General features: G+C 43.7%; 1 protein-coding gene across 3 annotated transcripts in view; it reads left to right on the top strand.

Annotated features, from left to right (window-relative positions):
- Positions 1-895: 895 nt before the first annotated feature.
- The window catches only part of Adcy8 (adenylate cyclase 8), a 214,448-nt gene continuing 201,110 nt past the window's right edge, over positions 896-14,233 (top strand). For all 3 annotated transcript variants that reach the window (XM_076835574.2, XM_076835573.2, XM_076835572.2), the window contains exon 1: positions 896-1,858. In XM_076835574.2, the coding sequence (XP_076691689.1) occupies positions 896-1,858 (963 nt within the window). The remainder of the gene's footprint in view (positions 1,859-14,233) is intronic.

Raw genomic sequence — 14,233 nt, 5'->3', positions numbered from 1 at the left:
TCTGCAAGCGCTGACCTCATCTTATAGCCGAGGCTGGGACCCTGGGCCAGAGACCCTCCGCCTTCCTCACCAAGGGATGATTCTGGCCAGAGAGAGCTCTGCGCTGTCAATCCTCGCTCTGGAAGTGGTGACAGCCAAGAACCAGCCGAGGAGGGAGCTCCAGCACACCTCTTCCTCCAAATTAACTGTTTGGTGACTTGTTAGCACTGGGGCTACCACCTCTCCAACCTTCCCACGAGGCGCCCGATCACCTCATGGTCCCCCACTCCTCCTCCTTAATTGCTCCCGCCCCCAGCTCCGCCCCAGCTCCCCATCCCAGTGCAATGGAGTTCTCCGAAGGGCGATGAATCCAGCTACAGCTGCTAACTTCGGATCCCATCGCCGCCGCGGGTCACCCCCGGCCAGCCCCCCTGCACTCGTCCAGCCGTGGGCGTCGGGAGACCAGTGCGGCAGCCAGGACCCGCCCGACGCTCAGCAGAACCACTGCGCCCAGGCGCCTGGGTGCCTCTTGGAGAGCAAAGGCTGCGCCAAGACGCTGAGCCTAGAAGGAGCCTAAGAAGAGCCTGAGCCCGGGAAGTGGGCTGCGTGCCTCAGAGAGCCACAGCTTCTTCAGACAAAAAACCACCACCACGGCTGCGTACCCAAGCTGCGCGAGTTGGCGGGAGGGTGGCTCTCAAGGACGCGGGGATCTGCTGCGATCTTCCAGGAGCCCATTTTCCCGGGTGCACTATGACCTGACCTGCGGGGCCCCCTACCAAGGGTTCCTGCAACCAGGCAGCTTAGGATAGAGAAGCTCGCTGCCCAGCTCCTACCAGGACGTTTTCGGATCTTTGGAAACCTCTTCCTTTAACTGCCTCCCCCAGGTTCTGCGCCTAGCTCCCTTCGGCCCGGCGCCATGGAGCTCTCGGATGTGCGCTGCCTTAGCGGTAGCGAAGAACTCTACACCATCCACCCGACGCCCCCGGCCGGCGACGGTGGGAGCGGCTCCCGGCCACAGCGGCTGCTGTGGCAGACGGCGGTGCGGCACATCACCGAGCAGCGCTTCATTCTCGGGCACCGGGGCGGCAGCGGCGGCGGCGGGAGCGGTGGTTCCCGCAAAGCCTCGAACCCTGTCGGCAGCGGTCCCAATCACCATGCTCAGCAGCTGTCCAGCGACTCCGCGCTTCCCCTATATTCTCTGGGGCCAGGGGAGCGAGCGCACAGCACTGGCGGCACGAAAGTCTTCCCAGAACGCAGCGGGAGTGGCAGTGGCAGCGGCAGCGGAGGCGGGGGCGACCTAGGCTTCCTACACCTTGACTGTGCCCCAAGCAACTCGGATTTCTTTCTCAATGGGGGCTATAGCTACCGAGGGGTCATTTTTCCCACGCTGCGCAACTCCTTCAAGTCTCGGGATCTGGAACGCCTCTACCAGCGATATTTCCTGGGCCAGAGGCGCAAATCCGAGGTGGTGATGAACGTTCTGGATGTGCTGACCAAACTTACGCTCTTGGTCCTTCACTTGAGCCTGGCCTCAGCTCCCATGGACCCGCTCAAGGGCATCCTCCTTGGTTTTTTCACTGGTATTGAGGTGGTGATCTGCGCCCTGGTGGTGGTCCGGAAGGATACCACCTCGCACACATACCTACAGTACAGTGGTGTGGTCACCTGGGTGGCCATGACCACCCAGATTCTGGCGGCTGGCCTGGGCTATGGGCTCCTGGGCGACGGCATAGGTTACGTGCTCTTCACGCTTTTTGCCACCTACAGCATGCTGCCGCTGCCACTTACCTGGGCCATCCTGGCTGGCCTGTGCACCTCGCTGCTGCAGGTGATCCTCCAAGTGGTCATTCCCCGGCTGGCGGTCATTTCCATCAACCAGGTAACTCCTGCCTGTCTTGTTTTCACCTCCGGACTCCCCAGTAAATAGCTTCCACAGAGCCAGGGTTGCCTCACTCTTGGGTCCCCTCCCCCAGCCTGGCACCTAAGTGGCTTTGGTGCCGGTGGGATCTTCTCTCTTTCTTCTTGGAGAAAGTGGAACTAAATGACCTCTCAAAGTTTCTGCCAGCTCTACCCTTTCATTCTGACATCAGCATAAAAAAAAAAAAAAAAAAAAAAAGATTTATTTCTGCTGCACACTCCCCCAGGGTCTGCAATCTCTGGAGCAGGTGACAGAAGGAGGAGAAGCACCCAGATTTAGAAGGTGACCCTTAGTTAAGAGATTAACTCACTAGAGTCAGAGTCACCACAGAATGTTGTAAGGAACTCTGGGATTCACAATTGGGATTGTGCATTTCTCCATGCCACAATCCTCAGCTCTAGAAGGAACCAATGTTTGTTAAACACTGCTGGTACTGGATTCCCTACAAATGTTTGCTCACCCAATCCTATGACATGATTTTATTTGGGAATTTTTATTGCCTTGGAGACCTAACATGATTATCTTCTCTCATTATCATATCCAACCCCAGTGTATAAATCAAACTCAAGAGTTGAAGGATGCCAGGAGTATTGGCAAAGGATGAAAGTTTTGATCAATTGAAAATGGGCATTTTGATGTAGATGGTTTGTAATATTTAGGGGAAATCTCATTCATTAGGTTTCTTTCTCCTTTCTCCCCACTTTTCTTCTCTTTTCTCATTAAATATAGATGTGTTTGTGTGAACAAACTTCTCATTGTCTATGGATGAGGAGGTGGACAAAGACTCCATTGTTTAAATTCACTCAAACCAATTGATAATTAATGACCTGACACTTTCTTTACCAATCGTCTGGGGAGTGCATTTGGGGGGTTGTCAATGATGAAAACATATCAATGGCAATGTTTTTAGATAGAAGGCTGAGGGCAAGGTGGGCATTTTGCCCATTCCTGCCCCGTCCCCAACCTCTTCTGTCCTCTTCTATCACTTTTGCTGTATTAGAAGATGTACTCCTCTGCCTTGTGGTTGAGTTTGAATAGATAGTTCTCGGACTAAACAGGCAAAGCACTACTGAAAATTATGGACAGTTTTTAGATTGCCAACCCCATTAGGGTGCTTTACTATCATTGATCTCTAGGCTTCTACTTGATTCGGCCTTGTCTCTTCTGATGGCTCTATATCCATTTGCTCAGGTTACTTATCTGGTTGGCTGCCCTTTCAGTGCTTTTTGAAGTGTCTCTGGATAAAGCAGAGAGCATATAAAATACATGACTGTGATCATCAGGCATGAAATTGGAAGATAAGAACCTATAAGGGTCAATCCACTGAATGTGTCCCTTATAAAAGACAAGAATGAATATTTTCTCAAAATTGTCATGAACCTTACAAATAATAATGTTTCAATTGGGGAGAGAGAGTAAGATTATTTATTTGAGAAGGCATAAAATTATTCAGTGTATTAGCTGTTTCTCAAATCTGTATACACATAGATCTGAAACACAATATATATAAATCTATTTTCACCAAAGCTCTTTCTTTCTTTGCATTTTTTGATTATATATTTAGACATCAGCATTATCTTTTCTTTATTCTCTTGCTCTTCTTTTCCTCCCCTGCCAGTCCTCTTTTTTTTCCTTCCCATTTCCTTCTGTCTTTAAAATCTAACTCATTATGAGTTGTTTTCACAATATACCATAACTATCTGATCATGTGCAGAAAATTCCATTTCTTATAAGCCACCACTCTTCACACAGTAGCCTTTCTTGGTACATGCTACTTAAAGACTTCATCAAGAAAGTTTGGAGTAGTATTTAGAATAACACATCCTAAGTGGCAAATTATGAATATTTTCAAAGTTCTAAGTATAGAGATCTTTTCCTTGCCAAGTGAATCCAGAAAGGAAATTTTGGCTCCATATTTGTTTTATACTCTACTCAAATACTACCAGATGGAAGATTAAAAATAACCCCCATGTCTCCCCACTCCCACCCCATAAGGAACAGCCCTCCACTGTGAAAACTGAGGTCCTGATTCATGTAAACCAAGCCCATCCACCTTCCTGATTGGGTAGGATTGTAGATAAACTGTGGTTTCCTAGGTCCAGCCACCTGTCACAAGATTGGAGGAACAACCAGAGCGCTCTCCCCTCAGTAGGTGCTGAAAGATTCCTTAAACATTTTCCTTTAGTGCCCTCTAGGGGTTTAAGTTTCTTTCCTAGATCTTGTAGATAGATGAAGGGGGAAATTAATCTCCTTTAAAAATGTCTGTGATTTTTGAAGAGATACTGTTTAGTTTTCCCTATTTGATAGTATATGCAATACCCTTAAAAGCTGATGCTGACATTTAATAACACCTAAAGTAAAATCCTAACTCCTCACCATAGCCTACTCCATCCTCTGCTCTAAGTTGGTTACTGCTTCTCTCTCAATTGGATTTCCTTCTCTACTTCTCCTCAAACTTGAAGTACTGTGTCTATTTTAAGTCTCTCAAATGTCCCAGGTCTTTTCTGCTTCTGGGACATTGTTCTTGCTGCCTAGAACAAATTTTCCCAGGTCTTCATAGGATAAAGACATTCCTATGATCATAGACTCTCAAAATCCAATCTCTCTAATTTATGAGTTGTTTTAATTTCTCTAGAGAAGGTACACCATAGATGCAAGAGTGTTGTCTATCATATTTGCCATTTTATCTTCAGCAGCTATAAAAATGTCAAACATACAGTAGATAACCAAGTCATAAAATGAATGAACTTATTCATCATATGGGTGATATTATAGAATGTACAAGTGCCCTGTATTGTGCATACACATGCATACACATAAAGGCACACAGTTAAATTATATGTGTGTAAAGCAGTCTCTTTCCCTCAAAGATATTTTTGAAAAATCAAAGCACAATGCATTACATTTGTATGATATTTTGCATGTTACTAAGGGCCTTTATGTGTGATGATAAAGGCCTTTATGATGTCAAATAGATGGTTCCTTAATTTTCATTTTAAAGTAAAATGAAAGATTCTTAGAAAAGGGACATCCTGAATATCAGGAGCCTAGCAAGTGGTGAGGGAAAGATGCAAACCCTGGCTCCAATGCCAGTCATTCTTGAGCAACCATTCAAGGGTTAGCCTTTTGAACACAGCATTTGGAATCATTCCAGAGTGAAGAGTACCTGTTTCACTGTTCATCAGTAATGCCTCATATAGTTCATGAATGAACATCTAATGAAGAAGCCAAAGGGAAATTATGAGAGAAAAATGACAGAATTGCTAGGCAAAGATTCTTTGTAACTAGCTCATCGTCATGCTCAGCTGGAGACAAATTTGTCAACCAAAGGCCATAAACCCTAGAATATCATCTTTCTCTACATTAATCTTAATTCCCTTTAAGAGGATGGCTCAGGATGAATGTAGCATTTTCAAAATCAGGAAACTGAAACGAGAGTAGGGAGTCAACACACCTTGGCAATTGTTTCACTTCACTGGACATGTCATTTTCAGGAGTAATAAATGAGCTGATGATTGCATTCCCTTAATCCAGGCCATGCGGCTCTGCTTCTCCTCTGTTCCTCCTGCGAGCAATCACATCTGTGGCTTGACAGGGCAACAACCACGCTGCACATCTCTGCAGACACACAGTATGAAGAGACAAAGCCCGTTGTCAATTTGAATTGCAACTGTAAATACAGGATGGAACCTAAAAGGGGCCATCTGGGAGGCTCCTCACCAGCAAAGACATGGTGTATGTTTTCCCACTCAGTTAACAATTAGGCTAAAATCATTAACTTCCCGCCCAAATGAAGAGATTATGGTCCAGGGCAGATATGATTACCCATTGTATTTTCTGAACTGAGTGACACTGGAATTATTTAAAGACCTTCCAAAGTTTCAAAGCTCAGTTTGAAGGACACCTTTCATTTCACCTGACCAAGCTCAGCAATGGGAAGCTCTAGGGCTGTAGTTATTCCTTCTCTGAAAACTCCACCTAATTTCACTTTGATCAGCTTGCGTATGTGATTCAAACCAATGACAGGAATGCCTTCCCCAGACTCTCAGACCCTGATATGTTTGTTGATCCTGCCGGTTCAATGTATTCATCAGAAAATTCATTAGAAGATGACATTACATACATAAATAAAATATTAATCATAAGGTTATATTTACTAGGTTCTTTCATAGGGTAGATCAGTTCTAAGCTCTGTTGCTATAATTAGCATTTTACTCTATTATAATTGCTGGTGGCAATAATAAGAGCTACCTAACATTTGAAAGTCATCTCATTCTCATTCTTCAGCTCATTAGTGATAAGATAGTGGAAATCATTTATTTATTGGAAAACTGAGAGGCAGCAATGTTTAACCAGAAGATTGCTGCATTAGGCTTTCCTCTGGGGGATTCTAAAATGTTACAGCTAGTGGCCAATTAGTTTTCTGTGCCTGTAAGTAAGGTGCATAAGCAGAAGTGTCAGAGTGGAGGTGATTTCTCCAAGATAACTCTATAAGCAGAGGCAGCCAGGTATGCAAATCCAGGTCAGTGAGTGCTCAAGGTCATTCTGTCACATTTCAATTTCCCTTACAACATTTTCTTTCCTGTCTTATATGTATCCTGTCAAACAGCAGAGTCTAGCACCAGAAAATGCTGATTAAGTAATGATCCTTAAACCTGCCTAACAACGAGGGACATTTAGTCTACCATTTGACCCTTAAAAAATTCTTTAGGAGAGAGTCAGTTTTTCATATTGAGTAAAATAATGGAGCATGGTATGAGCAGATGAGGGTTAGGAGAGAAGAAGCCTCTATGGGGGGCTTGAATATGCATGTCTGATTACTTAAACAAAGGGCTGACTTCACAGTGAAGATAAACCTGTATAATGGAATTACCAACAACTTCCCCATTTATACAATTTAAAGTGTAGGATATTATATGTTCTTTGTCTGTGTCTAAGGCTCTTTGTAACTAACTCAAATCAAATAAAAGGAATCTTGTGAGCACTTAATGTACGATAAATGGCATGTAACTTAAATCACCCCAATTAGGTAGTTGCTACTCAGGTAAACACTCACTTCAGAACACATAAATATCCATTAGGTGAATGTGGCTGGAATCTGCTTAATACGCCTCACTGGTTGGTATGTTACACTCTCCAGGACCCTAAACACCTCCATTATTACCTCCATTTCTATACATTCCCTTAGCAAATTCACACAGGCTGTAAGAAATAATTGCAACATCCCAGCATGTCTGAGAAAAATGACTTTCCAAAACAGATTTGAGTGTCAACCTTCCCAAGAGGTTCCTCTGAATGCCAGAAAATGGAGACATTATTCTCTCTTCCTTGTGAAAAATATGCAATTGCCCTTTTCATCCTTTCTTTCCCTCTCTGTCTCTCTCTCGTGCATGCTCTGTCTCTTCCTTCCTTTTTCTTTTCTTTTTTCTCCTCTTTCTATCATACGGGAGGAGAACAGACTTTGTAAAGGGTATTTTTAATGACAGCTGCAATGACCAATTACATCCCTCCAACCCTAGCCTGAACACAGCTTTGCCCTGGAGTCTCAAATAGGTTTTGTGTCTGTGTATTTAGAGAGAGTTGTAAACTGATTGTGTGGTGTGTGCTTTGCAAGATTGAATTATGAATTTGTTTTCCTTCATATCCGGTAATATCACCTGACTGGTATCAGTGGGCCAGAGCATAATTAGATTAGAACTGGGAAGATTGGGGGCCTCTGCTTCTGGAGCAGCTGCTACAATGTCGTGCTAAGTAGGACAAATGCATTAGTCATATTTACACTTTGATGATTGATAGCATTTTAAGAGCTCATCAAAAATAAGTGAAACGAAGCATAAAAAGAAAAATTTACCAAAAAAAAAAAAAAAAAAAAAAAACAGTTTATCCCAAATTCAGTACTGCTGGCAACATGTAATCAAAGGACATTGCTACAATCATCAGAGGTGACATTTCACTGTTATCTAAATATTTCTTGGGATGCTAATTTATTCATTTCACAAGTATGTCTATTTGAGTTGATTCTACATGTGTTTATTTCCAGAGCATAGAAGACACTATTCATCTTAAATCTTTCCTCTTACCAGAAAATGGGCACAACATTGATTCTCAGAGAGACCAGGAGACCCAGAATATACACAGTTGGGCAACACATCAGTTCACTTGACAGTTTCTTCTGAAGCATATTTTTGGTTTTGTCTCTGGGCTAGAATTAAAGTAACAGGACCTAAAGGTTGGCAGCAGTATGGGAGTTTGCAGAGTGTTTGCGATACCTTGGTTTGAACCTCAGTTAGCCAGATAATGGGCTATATAAATCAAATCTTCCCCAGAATTTCCTTAGGGCTAGAGTGCAGGAATGCTGCTCTCACCAGCCACCACCAAGCAGGAAAAGTCTGGATAATCTGCCCTGTGCTTCCCCAGGAAATGTAATTGGATTTACACACTCCAATTCTATCATGTGAGTTTTGTTTATGAAGGACTATTTTAAGAAGTCAGGTCACTTAAGCAGCGCTTCAGAAGCCAGCTTTTCTCACTGCAAGGTTTTTCACAGTCAGCTCTGTGGGGTGGAGGAAGAATGCAGAGTGGATTAATTAACCATGGAGATGCCAGACATTCTGTGGGAGGCCCAGCCACATCCTGGGCCTAATGAAGGCTGTTTTATCATCAGCAAATGCCTCCATGGGTTACCTTCTCAGCAAACCAACTGCTTTATGGCACGTGTGGTCAGGTAAACCTGCATCTGCTGGTTTCTTTGATATCTATGCATTGGACTCTGAATAGATGCCTGTAATTTGAACCTCATTTGGCTAGATCATACATTTTAATACATGTAAAGCATCGCACATCTAGGAGTTCCCTTTTACCCCACCTCCTGCCTTACAGCCCTAAACTCTGGTGTTTCACTTTGCAAAATGTCTCTGAAGCACAAACTCCCCCCACAACAGGACCTGATAAAGTTATGCATGGTGAAGGCTCAAGCTAGATATGCAATAAATCACATTGGTGTTTTATGGTTTCTCTTTCAACAAGAGAAGGTTTAAAAGTGCCATCTCTATATAAAAGGCATACCCATGTAAGATTTTCACATTTAAAAAAAAAAACCAACTATAACCAATTTGTAAACAACCCATCTTTGTCCTGTGCCAGCTGGTTTTCCAGTTGACTAGAGCAGACTATTTCAGAATCAGAATCTTTCCTTTGATGTGTGTGTGTGTGTGTGTGTGTGTGTGTGTGTGTGTCTGCCTATGTGCTTGTATGTAGAGTAAACATGATTGCTTATAAAATAGACACTACTGAGGATTAGGCAATGCAGAATCCAAATACATGTCTTTCTTCAACTTAGAACACAACGAATGCAACTCATAAAATCAAACAGAATGAGAGTAAAAACCACCAACAACAACAAAACATGAGGATTACAGCCCTGGAAGGCCTGAGAGTAGAAGGGATGTAGAAGGAAGGTATGACTGTCCTCCTTGTTTGGGGTTCTCCCATGACAAACAGTCTGATTATTTTATATGAGTCTCCTATGGGATGGAATAAAGACCAATAGCCATTACAGCAGAAGAAACTTTGGTTTACTGAAAGGTGAGGCTTATCCAGGGTTTTTTTTGAAGTGATGAGCTTCCTGTTATGGAATTCATCAAGGGAAAGCTGTACATAGAACAATCCATCAGGGATGTCACACAGGAGATTCCTGAATAGGGAAGTCTTTCCGCCAAGGTCAATTGAAAGCAGTAGCTATATCTACTAGCCATCATGGGGACTCTGCTGGCAGGAGAAAGGAAAAGGCAAAGGGCATTAGGTGAAAACTCTCAAGGAACATGTCATCTAACTTTGCTGAGCTCCTCTGAGATACTTGCCCAACAAAGCCTATTTATATTTTAGGGACCAGAATTATGACCATAAATAAGAAATGTTGAAAAAAAATAGACTTTACTGCCCCTTAAAAACATCAGGATTAGGTTAGAAAGAATGAAAGAAGCAGGACTGAGTAAGTAAAGTATTCACAGATAGGTGTTGGCATCCTGCTGGGGTCCAGGTCCGGGACACAGAGGTGTACTATTAGATCAGGCTGTTACTGCATTGGAGCTGAAACTGGGATGGGTCTGGGGAGGAAGTTTGTGACTCCAGGGAAAAGGTTGGCAGGTTTATATCTGGCTGTTAGACACATTGAGAGCACAGAACTCAGCAAATATTTTACACAAATGCAGGTCTTTTGTTCCTTTTACTACAATCCTCTAAAGCATGAAACTCCAAACCTGCAGTGGATTTCTCTTAGAAGTGATGTGAAAGGAAAGGTCGGACCCTAGAAGAAGTCAAAGACATGGTAGACAGGTGTGGCCCCTCCCTTCCTGGTTAAGAACCTGGGGAAGGGCTGCCAGTTCAGTCATTTGAGCATCATTTAACACAAACCAAATTACTCACACGCCTGGTGACCTGCAGACATGGTCATGCTCCCTAAGGAGCATCTGCCTCATATTAGGCAAGGTCCAGCTGGCATGCATCTCTGAGGACTCCCATTTACCCTGTTCACAATGACCTCTGCTAAAAATTGAGAAACTTCTCTGGGGCTCCAGACAATCCATCCTCATAGAGCAAGGGCAGGCAGGGAGCCTAGGTAAGGCTCAAGGTTTTCCTTGGTGCGTTGCTGCACCCTGTATTCTCCTCTATATCAGCAATGTCCTGATGTTCCCCCGTGCCCACCAGACTGTGAGTCCCTAGGTTCAAGGATTATATGGCATTCATGTTTTGTGCCCTAACACCTATAATAGCAGATGGCACATGGACAACTCTGAATAGTACACTTTTAAATGGATGGAATGAACGAATGTGACATGACCACCGCCTTCCCCCTGACCACCTCTACCGCACACACAGCCACACAGTCATCAACAGGAAGTGAGAAAATGACGACAGAAGAGAAACCAGTTTCTCTATTCAATACAGGCAAAAATACATCCGAGATTATCCCACAGTGTGCTTTGTACAGGAAGTCACAGGCTGAGTTTTGCTACACATATGCTAAAGAAGTTAAGTAACGTGAAACAAACTTGACATAATTAAACAGATGATTAAAATTTTAAAACGGAGGGGATATAGACCTAGATTATCTATTGGTACTTATCCATTCCTAAAGAATTGAAATCCCTCAGGCCCTTCCATTCTAAGTCCAAGCCTAACATAGGTGTGCTTCTATCCCTCTCTGTCTTCTTTGCTCTTGGACACCTTGTCTCTGAATCCCAGTTCCTGGGTCAGCTCAGTGCTTCATGGCACATTCAAAACCTCCTCTTCGACTTGATGTCCAATGAGGCCTTTCTAGTAGATGCTTGCCACTGGCCCTTTACAGTTGTGGCCAAGGGCAGCAGAAGGTGCTCCCTCCTTCTGATCTGACTCCTGATGCTCCATGCACAGGAGGCTGGTCTCCCTCCCGCCAAGGGAAGGACATTGAGCAAAGCAGGTTGGCTTTGCTGGCATCAAAGCTAGACAATTTTTTAGGTTGCTGTTTTCTGTAGCTTAAAATCTGTCATGTAAAGACCAGGTTGTACCCTAACTGGACCATTTTATGAGTAGACTCAAAAGCAAACTTAAAGCCTGATTTTAGGTATTAGAACCCAATGCAGTTGCACTTTCGGTTTTGAATTATGTGAAATATTATCCTACTTAGTTCATTTTTCTACCTTCCATTATTTCAAGAAACAAAATCAATGAGAAAAAGCTTGTTATCTTCTAAGCTCAAAGTCAAAATGCTCTGCACTCTTGGGCAAGCCTTGGGTGGTGGGCAGCCCAGTGAAGAATGGCCTCATGGCTCCAAGTGGTCAGTCAGTGTTCAGTGAGTACAAAGTCTCTCCTTTTTAATTTATGAGGCAGAAATTCTGTCCTTGTCTCCTATCAAGTGAATAATGACATCATGCATAGCTCTTGGGGCCCTGCCCAAGCTATCTCAGCCAGAGAGGAGCTGTGCCAATGGACAGTTAGAGATATTTTTGAAACCATGTAAGTACATTTCCTTAAAAACAGAAAACCACAAATTCTCATCCTATTTTCTGCTATGGATTTTTCCCAGTGACTTTGGCCAAAGAATTGGCTTTGGCTTCTTTGGGTGAAAATTTTTATATATATAAACATTATGAAGGACTTCTCACCCTCCTCTGACTGCATTCCCCTTTACCTGTCTATGCATTCCAACTTCTGCCTTGTGTTTCTGCTCTTGGCCACCATGTCACTCTTGCCAATTGAACCTGAGCTTCACAAGGTCTGGGGTGGTACCTATGTCACTGCTGAGTCTCTGTGTCATAGCCTGGTGCTGGTTACATACTCTCTCTTTCTCAGGAGTCTTTGGAACTTGCTCTTTAGTTCACCTCTTTAATGTAGGAGCTCCTTAAGTTTACATCCCACTGACTGTCCCTTCTCTCACACCACACCCCTCCCTGGACAGCCACCTGCCTCCTTCGATTCACAACCATGTATCTGTGTGCAGATCACTCTTAACTCTATATATCCCACCAGTCTTCTTTGCTAAGCATAAGACTGGACACTCTAGTAACCTACTGGATGCCGTCATTGGAGTGTCCCATAGACAGTCCAACCTGAACAAGCCCCAATCAACTCCCTCCTGCTCAACTTCATTGTGGAATTCTGATGGTTTAATCCATTGCTGGTCAATCCATAGCTCTACATTCTGCTCTTCCCATTCTACTGCAGTCCCTTGTCCCCACTATTTCTCAAGTCTTTCATTCCTCTTGTTTCTCCATACCACTCCCACCTCTCCCCCCAGCGTATGCTGTTCCCAAGTGCTAGCCTAACCTCCATATGACTCCACTGGTAAGTCTACTGCTATCTATCATCACCAGTCACCTGCACACCACATGCTGGCTTCTCTATGTGTTTTCCAGGACATCTCTTCTTTTCCTCCTTGTCTGGCAAAATTTTCTCAGGAGTCACCAGTTCCAAGAAACCTCTCCTGCACCCCTTCACTAAGACAGGTGCTGGCTTAAAAATAAAGGGCACACATTGAAGCAGAGATTCGTATGTGTTTGACTTTGAAAATTTGAGCTCAGGTTCAGTGTTCCAGGGGAAGAGGGGCAAGCAGATGTTACAGAATTTGACAAAGAGACAAGCAGTCCTTCAATTAAGACTGTCTTGGTGGGAGAGGATGTGTGATAGGGATTGCCCTGTGCCTGACCTGCTCATCTCACAAGGAGAACAACAGGGTATGGATTCAGACAGCCTGAGATTGATCTGTCATTTGTCCATTTCATGATACTGACAAGGGCCTCAATCTTTATGTACAAAAGATCTACATAATGAAAACCACAGAACCCTAAAGAAAGAAATCAAAGAAGAACTTAGAAGATGGAAAGATCTACCTTGCTCTTAGATAGGCAGAATTAATATAATCAAAATGACTGTACTATCAAAAGCACTATACAGATTTAGAGCAATTCATTTTCTTCATCTATAATCTGTGTGTGTTAGTTCATTAGAGATGAACTAACACATACAGATTATTTAGATCAAGGCCTGGTAAAGAGTCATGTGTTACATTTTGTTATTATAATTTAAATTTCAAAATGGTCACTCTTTTTCTTTGACTTCTCTGCTTTGAGTGGCCTTTCCCAGGCTTTGCCTGCCTTAATCAGGGTCCTATAGACCACTGCTTCCTCAACTTTAATGTGAGTAGGAATCAGTTGGGGTTCTTGTCACAGTTTAGGGTTAAGAGGAACCAGGGAGTCTGCATTTCTAATGGGTGGCCAGATGCAGGAATCTCCCAGTTTGCAGACCATGATTTGGGGGAAGGGCTTTGGAATTGAGCTTTCACTCTATCAGGTGAGTTTACATCCCTCTCTGTCCACAGGGCATTTGTCTGTCCCTGTACATTTGTCTTGGTCCTTTCGGGGGCTTCAGGAACAAATACTGTAGACAGCATGGCTCATAAACAAGAATTTATTTCTCACGGTCACAGAGAGGTGGGGAAGTCCAAGATCAAGAAGTCATAAATTTGGGGTGTGGTGAGGGCCTGCTTCCTGGCTCATGTGGCCACCTCAGGACACAGCAGCCCTCTAAGGCCTCTTTGTAAGAACATTAATACCATTCATGAGGGTTTTACCCGCATGACCTAATCACCTCCTAGAGGCCCCACCTCCTAAAATCATCATCTTGGGGTTAGTGATTCAGCATATGAATTTGGAGGGGACACATTCAGACAACAGGAACATTCTTGCATAATTTATTAGTTCATGCCTTCATTTAATCCTCCATATGACAAATATGTATGGAGTACCACGATGTGCTAGTGCAAGCAGCAGGGACACTGCAGGGAGAAAAGCAACTGAAGAT

This window comes from Callospermophilus lateralis, chromosome 16 (assembly GCF_048772815.1).
Source record: "Callospermophilus lateralis isolate mCalLat2 chromosome 16, mCalLat2.hap1, whole genome shotgun sequence".
Classification (NCBI taxonomy): domain Eukaryota; kingdom Metazoa; phylum Chordata; class Mammalia; order Rodentia; family Sciuridae; genus Callospermophilus; species Callospermophilus lateralis.
The sequence above is the reverse complement of the archived record's forward strand: the minus strand, read 5'-3'. Positions and strand labels throughout refer to the sequence as shown.